General features: G+C 36.1%; 1 protein-coding gene across 2 annotated transcripts; it reads right to left on the reverse strand.

Annotated features, from left to right (window-relative positions):
* Nucleotides 1–2191: 2191 nt before the first annotated feature.
* Lipt1 (Lipoyltransferase 1) lies at nucleotides 2192–10924 on the reverse strand. Of its 2 annotated transcripts, none has more exons than XM_067152243.2 (4): nucleotides 10140–10924; nucleotides 9225–9332; nucleotides 5146–5359; nucleotides 2192–2809 (listed from the first exon to the last, which is right to left on the reverse strand). In XM_067152243.2, exons 1-4 carry the CDS (start codon nucleotides 10686–10688, stop codon nucleotides 2412–2414), a joined length of 1269 nt encoding a protein of 422 aa, XP_067008344.2. In that variant the 5' UTR covers nucleotides 10689–10924; the 3' UTR covers nucleotides 2192–2411. The 2 variants fall into 2 exon arrangements, with proteins under 2 accessions (XP_067008344.2, XP_067008343.2); XM_067152242.2 differs by having other exon boundaries at nucleotides 9225–9335.
* Between the last annotated feature and the right edge of the window lie 263 nt (nucleotides 10925–11187).

An 11187-nucleotide genomic window follows, 5' to 3' on the forward strand; every position in this document is an offset into this window, starting at 1 on the left:
TTAGCAGATGTGCACAGAGCACTCAACTTTATTTACTTTGACTCTAAAGGGGGTCATGTGATTCAAGATTTTGACAGTTAGCCTAAGAACTCTTGAGTGAGATGTATTCCGATCTTTACATCTTGCAGTCAAGTATGCAAAAATGGCAGACTTTAAAAAATCATTTTATTTACTGAAACAATTACCTTCAGTGGCAATTTGAAAGAATCACGGATGTGTTTTATAAAAATTTATTGCAAAAATGTTAGGAAATGACATGCACATTTATATTTTTACTTTGGGCGATATTATGAAGAATATAATGAAAATGTGAGAAAATAGCATGACAGTTTTACTTTTGGTTTGTTACATTGCATCAAATTGTCTCATATTTCAAGTACATTCCCCTTTCATCCCACAAATCTTAAGAATTATAGACGTACATTACAGATACAAGAAGAAATCAGTCAATCAATCAATCAATCATCCTTTCATTTATAAAGTCTCATTTAATTCCTGCTTCTGTTTCTTCTTCCTGTTTTCCTCTTCCGAAAAAAAATTCATCCTCTGAACCTGCGATCATTTTGTACTCAAATTCAATTCTTTCTAATATTGTACTTTCAAAGAACTTTTGTAGAAAATGTCAACTAATCTAGGTTTTCAGAGATATGGGGGAGGGAAACAATCTTGTAGTTTTACGTGAAAGCTAATATTGCAATCATAGTCAAGGGAATCTACAGTTTCATATGAATATTGTTTCCATTAACGAACTAGAATCATAAATACTGAATAATGCAAGGAAACTACAATATGACAATCATTAGGCCTCATCTAAAAAAGTGCAGGCATTTTTATTTGGCACCATTCATGCTCCTGTGTCAATTTCGATGTTCTGTTTTACTCTACCTGATGGCAGAGAAACATCTGTCAGGTGATCTATGGCAGAGTTTTAACTAATTTTGTTCTGTAAACAGCAAGTGTGTTAAAAGTGATCTTTTTCATGCCAAAATCACCTTTCAAAGATTGGGCTACTGTTGCTGGGTTTAAACCTATGACCTTGGGACGTAAGAGGTCAAATACTACTACTGATCCACAGAGAAAGCATGTAGAGATTTAAAAAAAACAGAAAGCAGAATTTAAGTTCATTTTCTTTTTATTTCTTTTGAATCTCTTAGATAAAAATGTGTAAGAAGTAACAGTCATATAAAATCTATTCACAACATTCAAAACAGTTGAATTATATTTTATCTCTATAAATATTAATGAAAATACAGTATAACTGTAACAGATATATTTAAAAACAATAAAAAGGTACAAATGTTTGAGAGCTTTTCTGAAAGGATAACTTGGAAACTAAACAGAACACTAAATACAAAAGTCTGAGTGAGCTATAGTATGTTAACAATTAAAAATAAGGTAATACAGCAAGTGATTTGTATAACAAACATGAAATACAAAGCAGAATGGAAGTTTCATTTGAAAGGAGAGAAAAGAAAACTAAAACGCCTACAATACATGATATGATGCATTCTTGTTAACTGCAGTTGCAATGAACAACATAACACTAACTCAATACAAATATATTATATCACAAAACAGTCAAATTGCACACGTATCCTTAACACAAAAATATATATAAACATAAAATACATACAACAGATAGGTTAAACCGAGAATATTCAGCACAGAAAAATACAAATTAATATTACTGAGGGTAATTATCTCACATATATGCACACAAAAGTAAAACATACAACTAACACACACGCTACGTCTCTACATAGCATACTGGAACATGAAAACTAGTCTCAATTGTTCATTCAATATCTACATGACTGATTTAAGACCAGCATGGAACAGCACCTACACAACTGATCTTAATCACCACTGGAAGAACACAGCAAAGGCAGGCATTTCAAAAAATGTCCTATTTGCCTCCTCAATGTCAGTAGTCCCACATGATCATTTCTAAAAGAATTAGAAATGGATGTATATCACAAGCACTTTTATAAGCATATTCTTGAAAATGTCACAACGTTTGCCAAAAACTCACTTCTAACAAGAACTCCAGTAAACAATATAACATAACACACCTTATCCTACTTTAAACTACCATTTAGCATATTGCCCACATAAATGACTAAGCCCGAAAGTTGTAAATGGTTTTAAAAAAGGAAAATATGGAGAACTTGGTGTTATAAAAATCACACCATTTTAATTGTAATATGTTTTTATTACCATTATATATTTTTAAAATTTCATACTGTTCCTCAAACACCCCAGTTATAATCACAGTATACAGTAAATATAATTTCACAATCATTCAAGTGGTGCAAATTGATCTGCATGAACTGAACTAGTATGGTTACACATGATGGTACCAATGACCACAATTTGTCAACAGCACTCCATACAATAACTATATGTCAGTATTAGGCAGACTTCATAACCTGCTTCATACAGTTCATAACAAACTGGTTCTTTCTTGCAGCTTCTCTCTGCATATCATCCTCTTGAATTCTCATATCATGGAGTGAGTTTTCAACAGTGATTATGGCATCTTCAGAAAATCTACGACCTCTCAAACTTGTTACTACACGTATTTCACCATGGACACCATTGGTGGACTTCAAACCTGGTGGTACTGTCAGTGTTACATCATCAATAATGCCTTTATTAACATCCAGGCAAATTTCCAATTCCTGCTCGGCAACATCAGTTTCTTCGATCAATTCCTGGGGAACTTTAAATGACCGTTTCACCTGGAACTTTGGGGTTTTGCCATAACGCCAATCCCAGCTTTGAAATTCATTCCTCAATTTATTGAGACCTAAAATGAAAAAATGAAAAAAAAATTAATGTCATTTGAAGTAGACTAAACACTACAGTAGAAAATGGAACACGGAATTTTAAATAGAATCAATTACCAAAAAGGATATAAATTCACAATAACAAACAATTAAGCAATAATACTTTAATAATAACAATGCTTCAAATTGGGTAATCTAGTCAACTGAATAGAAAGAAAAAGTGAGCACTTAACAAAAATGTGAACCTTTATCACTCTCGATAAAACCATCTAAGGAAGTCTTCCAGTTCATTATATCTTTAATCCTACATGCAAACATGCATTCGCAGGTCACGTTAAATAATGTACATCCTGTAAATGAATGGATAACCCCAAAGAACCTCAAACGCTGTTATCATTGCAGCATGTGTTACAATATCTAGGGAAATTCTTTGGTCTTGTGTATCATCCCTCGAGAAAAGACTGCAAATGCACATTGCTGTTATGCTCAACATTTGGAACACACAAAAATGAAAATCCACAGCCTGTTTCCAGTTATTTAACTGGATCAGGAATGAATTAAGCCAAAGCCTGTCACACTCCTCTGGGGCAATGATAAATGACCGACAGATGATATGAAACGATATTTGAGTGTGTTGCTGGAATGAAAGATGATAGGGAAAACTGGAGTACCTAGAGAAAACCCTGTCCAGCACAACTTGCATGGAGCAAATAAGGACCTGAACCACGGAACCCAGTGGTGAGAGGCCAGCGTGCTGCCACCTGAGCCACAGAGACTCTACATTTGGAGCACATAACAAACTAGGGAAAAAAAAGTCTGTGTGAGGATCACAAACTGAGGAGCTCCTTTTCAGACATTTCTGTCCATTGTTTTTATGATAATCCACATGCAGTCAACTAACAATTAACCACGAGCATAGAATCGGTGTAGTGGCTTTACCGCATAAAGAGAAGACTTTTTGCCTACGAATGACTTTAAATGAATCTCCTGATGACATAACAATTACACAGACGATACTTTATTATGTTCCCATGAGCAGTCCACTTAGATCATTACTATTGAAATCCAACTCTGACATCATTCATTTACTTTTCTAAAAAGGAGTTGTTTAGTTTTCTCAGTTCTTATGTACTTTATTCTCAAAACAGAAACAATAAACCTTAGGTTTTGTTCCTTTGTAATAACCTACACTATTTTTATATTTTTTTAAAAACAAACTTTCCAGTCTTTAGTTTGCAAACCCAAAGGATGCATCACATTGTATTTAAGTGACAAGCTTGTACTGTACATATGTACATGCATACATATATAACCAATTGTGTGGCTGGGATCACAACAAGGAAGTAGCTTGTATGTCAACAAGTCCTTGTGCCAGCGAATGGTCTGATACGGCAAGACCAGTGCCCGCAATCAGCCAATACAATCTCAAGATGAAGTATTATTGGTATTTCAAAATGTAATTATGCAATGCATGAATTCATTACATGTCTGAAGTCGTAGTAACAGTACAAACTTTTCTGCCAGTGTCAGAAATTGCCATAGTTGCATTTACAAAAATAAATTTTTTATATCTCCATTACTGCAATTAATAATCACCATGTAAAAAAAAGTAGCACAATGTTTTGTAAGCAACTTAATATCATTTAATATGAAAACAGAATACGGATATCTTCAATGCATTAGAAGTTATCTTGATGTAAATCTTAGGTGAATAAACTTCTATATGCATGTGGTCTACTAACACCTCTTTCAGAAAACATGTAACATACTTCCATAGCAACAGTATCATGAAGAACTAACAGGAAGTCTAAGCATAACAACCCGTTATCAGTAATATAGGAAAATAAGAAATAGCCGAGAAATTTCTGGTAGGCCTACATTTCTGTGGTACGCTTACTAATACTTCTATACCAATAGTATCATACTTGTGCAAAGCCTCCGTGGCTCAGACGGCAGCGCGTCGGCCTCTCACCGCTGGATACCGTGGTTCAAATCCCGGTCACTCCATGTGAGATTTGTGCTGGACAAAGCGGAGGTGGGACAGGTTTTTCTCCGGGTACTCCGGTTTTCCCTGTCATCTTTCATTCCAGCAACACTCTCCATTATCATGTCATAGCATATATCATTAATTAATAATCACTTTGGGAGTGGCAACCCCATCGTACTAATAGCCTATATCTGCTTCATTCATTACATCCCTGACCCGGTCAATGACTGGAAAACAGGTTGTAGGTTTTCATTTTCATTATCATACTTGTCAAATACAAGCTTAATTTGAAAACTTTTCTTCTTTTTAGGAAATTATCTCTAATTGATCTAAACTCTGCAGTTGCATAATGGTTGTGTAATCACCTACCTGGAAACCAATCTTCAGTAGGATTAACCAGCTGAAAGCCACGTTGTTTGCTGATTAGCTCTTGACCCCCATCTTCCATGGTAAAAGGGCAAGTGCGCAAGTATTCCCATCCAATAGCACCTAACAGCAATTCCACTTTTACATTTCGGTTAACTTCACCAAGGTTCATGACAGGAGATGGCACACTTGTGGTAGCATTTGTTACGATTCCCTTCTGTAACAAGAGAGAGGGGAAATTTACCTCAAACTTTAAACAAAACAAAACAAATAATATAGCAAAATGAAAACAGAAAGCCTACCAGCACTTCATTAGTTACAAAAATCCCACAAAATTATAAAATTGAATTAGTAGGCAAGTAATTAAAAGGAAAAAATAAAAATCAGAGAATGCCTGCATTTCAAAGTAAGAATAAAGAACAAAATTAGAGCCATTAAAAATTATTATACAGTTAAACTTATCTATACTGACAAAGATTTCTTATAAGACTTATGTTAATAACATCTAAAACAAAGTTTTTCTCATCACCTCTTCCTTGAAATAATCATCATCATTGTACAGTTCCAGTTTCCTGGATACTGTTAATGAGCCTCTTCCACTTCTTCCTGTCCATATACAACTTGTCATGGAGATCATCCACTGTCCATCCTCTGGTAACTAGATCAACCTTGAACATGTCCATCCATCAGGTTTTAGGTCTTCCTGCAGGTCTTTTCCCCTCCACCTGTCTTTCCAAATTTATTCTGGCTGTTCTTGTAGGCTCCATCCTCATCACATGCCCACACCACCGTGGTCTGGATGTACTGATTCGGTGTAATAGGGATGCTTTATTCTGGCTTCTTTCCTCACCTCCTCATTTCTTAACTTGTCCATCTTGGTCTTCTGGATGGTGGATCTAAGAAATTTCATCTCTGATGCTTGCAGTCTTGATGAATCTTTTTTTGTGAGGGTGCACACTTCAATACCACAGGTCAATATTGGTATGAAATAGCTGTTAAACATCATCAGTTTAGCTGGTTTTGGAATCATGTCATCCTATAAAAGTGTTCTATATGGCAGGTTATAGTACAAAAACCTAGTATTTTCGCACCTCTATTCCTTCCTTGTACCCTAATGAACATATCTAATAGCATATGACGGCGCCTACAAGTGAACTGGAGATAGTGTGATTGTGTACCGTAACCCGCCCGGGGACAGTGCACTTCCTTGCTGAACTCCACTCTTGGTCTCAAACCATGATGATCGACCTTCCCCAATTTGTACACAGCTAGTACAGTCTTTGTACAACATCTCAATTTTCCTTACCAGTCTTTCAGGCACATTTCTTTTCCTCAGGCACTCCCAGATCTTATCTCCTATAACATATCATAGTCCTTTTCTATATCCAGGAATACAATGACCAGGTCAATGATGAGACAGAAAATGGCTAGGACTGGGAAGGAAGCGGCTGAGGCCTTAAGTAAGGTACAGCCCCAGCATTTGCCAGGTGTGAAAACAGGAAAACATGGAAAACCATCTTCAGGGCTGCCGACAAAGGGGTTCAAACCCACTATCTCCTAAATACTGGATACTGGCCGCACTTAAGCAACTGCAGCTATTGAGTATTCAGTATCTGTTAAAATCTATAGCAATCAAAGGGTGGTGGCTCCCAAGACAATGGTTTCAAAACTAGCAGATATGGTTGGATTTTTGAGGGGCAGAAAAAAAAAATTTATTTGAAACTGTCGTACATTGTCGGCATGTAAAAGATCGCTGGTGACAAACTAGGTGTGAGCAAAATTCATTAAAATTCTGCCACAGATGCACAAGAGGGATCCAATTCACTCAGCCATCAGGAAAGCGAAATGTTGAAACTGATGTGCAGTCTAGAATGTGTCAAACTGAAATGTCTGCACACAGCAGTAATAATAATAATAATAATAATAATAATAATAATAATAATAATAATAATAATAATAATAATAATAATAATAATAATAAAGGGGCAATAAAATTCTATATTTTGAGTGTAAAAATCTACAAGGCCAAATCATTTTTGAAACTATTATTTTTGTTAATTTATGTAAAGGCACTGTAGAATAGGTCTTACTACGTAAATTAAAACTTCTCTTACCTACTGCATGCAATTTATACTAAGTTGTTAAGGTGAAGGATAGAACAGCTATCTTGGAATTTGAAATAAAGACCATCTCAGAATTCACCATGATCCCAAACCCTAAGTGTCTCATGGTATGAGCCTTAGAAGGAATTAATAATAATAATAATAATAATAATAATAATAATAATAATAATAATAATATTATTATTATTATTATTATTATTATTATTTCTCCATGTTACAGCTAATAAACATCTTGTGTATGTAAATGACAACTGTATCTACCACTGAATATGAAGTATGGAAAGTCCCATGGCTCTAAATAATAATGAAGTAGGTACCTATGAAAATTAGAGTTACTAATACTCACACAATGCACGAAAGAAAATTTATGCCATGAAAGGAAATTAAGGTTACACATGAATAATTACTGAATTTTGTTGCTGGGAAACATGTCATCAAATGGAACACCATGTCCTTCAGGTAAGCTTATTAATAATGGAAATTTGCTGTAAATAATAATGAATGAATTGTAAAAACATTTCAAGTTCTCATTTAGAGAGTGAGAGTTCCTCATTTAACCAACAGTACAGTTTGGCCTAAAAATAATCAGTACGATTCTTGTCTTGGTCCACCTTCATACCGTGTAATCTACCAGTTTATGTACTGTATGTATCCATCCAAGGATATGTTTGGCCCATCTGGTGCAGGTCTTCCTATTCAACAAACATGGTCCGGCTCCACAGCTGAATAGTTAGCGTGCTGGCCTTTGGTCACAGGGGTCCCGGGTTCGATTCCCAGCAGGGTTGGGAATTTTAACCATCATCGGTTAATTTTGCTGGCACTGGGGCTGGGTGTATGTGTTGTCTTCATCATCATTTCATCCTCATTACGACGTGCAGGTCGCCTACGGGAGTCAAATCAAAAAGACCTGCACCTGGCGAGCCGAGCTTGTCCTCAGACACTCCCGACACTAAAAGCCATACGCCATTTCATTTTTACCTATGGACAACCTGCGTATCTGAGTGTGGGATGTTTGTTACGACTATGAGATAAGGAGAGGGTGAAACTCCTGTCGAATAACACCAAGGGGTCTGCTGAAGGCTTAACGTCTCCATCCGATAGACGAATCGGCATCAACAGTGCTGTATTCCCCCCCCCCCCGATATGAACACTGCGAAGAGGCTTGGTATTGAATTCAGGCATTCGTCATGCGATGTAGAGATTAGAAATTGTATACCACCACCACTCCTACCCTGTCGGCCAATATTCTAATGGTGAAAATTGTAAATAACATAACATTCCACTAACTACTAAGCCGAGGTGCCAGAAATGTTTTCTGCAAGAGTTGGTGGGCTCGAACCCCACTGTCGGCAGCCCTGAAAATGGGTTTCCGCAGTTTCTCATTTTCACATCAGCAAATTAATTAAGCCCACGGCCATTTTCTTCCCACTCCTTGTCTTTTCCCGTCCCATCGTTGCCGTAAGACTTATCTGTGTCTGTGTGACGTAAAGTAACTTGTAAAGAAAAAATAAAATCTAGACGCAAGGCTGGCATATTCGAGCACCTTCAAATACCAATGAACTGAGCAGGGCCCGAACCTGCCAGTCTGGACTCAGAAGACCAGTGTACTACAATCCAAGCCACTTCAGCCTCGCCAGGGATGAATATCCAGAAATAGTATGCAACTGAACTTCAATGCATTTGTTTTCTCAAGAAATTCAACCGTCATCAGGATTTTACTTCATATTTAGCAAAATACCCATACTGTTTGAAGAATCTGAATATTTTTACAAAGTAAAATCTAAATAAAAATTATCCTCCTTGAGGAAACAAATCGCCTAAATGAAATCCTTCTCTGGAATACATTGTACAAGCCTCAATATCACATTCCCTAAGACCAGAAAGCGCATCAGATACAAAATATTCATACAGAAAGATAGGAACATGAAAAGCAGTGCATAATAGGATGAACAGACTAACCTCCACTTTCCTCAGGGCCTGGTTGAGGTTTACTTTGTTTATATCCACAAGTAAGGTGCAATGGTGATAGGCATTTGGTCGGCCAAGTTTTGCTGCAGTCCCAGAAATCTGCTTAGAAAGTCAAGGAATACATTCACATATGGGAAAAAGCATCTACCTAAACTGGTAAAGCATATTACGCATAACATTATTAGAAATTAAATCATATAAACTTACAACCTAAAATTCTACGCAGTTGCAAAATGAGAACAATAATTTCCTTTACCAAACAGCACTCCAGACAAACTGTATTAGCACGAATCTATCACACAGCACAAAACTAATAAAAACCTGGTTGGTGATAAAATTGAAATAGTCTTTGCATATAATTGAAGCAAGACTAAAAAATTACATAGTATCAATCTGCATGCAAGAGAGACACGTTTCTACTAGTTACTATATTGAACAACTTCAGGAAAATATGGAATCTTCAACATAATTATTTATATCGACCATAGTTTCAGAGGGCTAAATGAGTCTTAAGTAAATGTTTCATTATTCCATAAGTTATTTTATGTATTAAAAAGGCTCCCATGCAACACAGAAAAAGAATCCTGGCTAACTTTGCTACAAATATTCAAATTTTCTATCTAGACAAGTTGCAGTCTCCAAATTTCTATCTGAATAATCAATTCATAAAATTAAAGATTATTTGGAAATGATTTAGGCTATCATCCAGAACATCTGAAAGAAATAAAGAAACATGCAGATCCACAAGTAACTTTAAAAATATGAACAAACATCTACCTTTTGCTTCAAAATCTAACTTGCACCTACAAAATGAAATTTACAAGCTGAACTTCAAGGTGTAAAAAGACCAAGAATGGCAACTAATACACAAATGTAATTTTTTAAATATTATCAGACAAAGGATACTTTGTAGTTGCCTTGGATGACTATGTCTTCTCTGGGTGATATTTCAGTCTGGACTGCCCATTCCCTATACAAGGCTCTTGTAATAATTTCTAAATTATTTCTCCGATTATATTGAGCACGAGGAGTGAAGAAAGTGAAGTTGAGATTTCCATTATCATGGTAGACAGTACCACCACCACTGTTGCGTCGAGCCAATTCCATTCCTTGATGGTACAAATTAATTGTGTTTGCTTCAAGCCATGGGTTCTGATGTCTTCCAATGACAACACAAGGTGAATTACGCCACATGAGCAGTACATGATGATCAGTAAAATCAAAGTTACGGTACAGCCAATCTTCAAGGGCTAGGTTAGTGAATATGTCATTTGACTGAGATATGAAGACAGATTTTTTTATTTCCTTCTCATTGCCATCCTGTGGTGCTTCAGTGGAGTAGTTATTCACTCTTCTAATACAAGGCACAGTGGCAGCAATGCTGTTGTTGGTGAAACTACCAACAGCAAGTCTAACAAGTTTTGACATGGTACCCTGTGCCAAAGTTTGGGCCATTTTTATACAATAAATATTCCAATTCTATAGCAAATAACGAAAATATACCTCCTTTCCTGCAGATGTGAAATGCTGTTCCAGCAGTCTTATTTAATACTTAGATATGAACGTTTTTAATCTCAGTAGTAATGGTTTTTAATAGGAATGAGATTATTGGTGTTACTGGATTTCTTTGGCAGATAAAAAGCTGGTTGCTTTGTCGAATTATATCTTACGAGATCGAGCGCATATATTTCAATCCTTAAGCATCTGTGTCAGATGAGACCATAGAAACCAGGTGATCGTGGAGAGACTGGGTTTGATGGAGCCACTTCCAAGTTTGATGCAGCGTGCAAATACGATACCTGATCCCTAGGCAATCCCGACAGTCCTTTCGCATGCCTCTGTGTGACTTCACAATGACGAAAAACTAACTACCAGTTCCAAGGTACCAAAGAGAACTTCACTTGAAGCACTATTTGATCTTGTTCACAATTTGTATTCGAAGAAACAACACTTT

Source organism: Anabrus simplex, chromosome 8, assembly GCF_040414725.1.
Source record: "Anabrus simplex isolate iqAnaSimp1 chromosome 8, ASM4041472v1, whole genome shotgun sequence".
NCBI classification, from domain to species: Eukaryota; Metazoa; Arthropoda; class Insecta; order Orthoptera; family Tettigoniidae; genus Anabrus; species Anabrus simplex.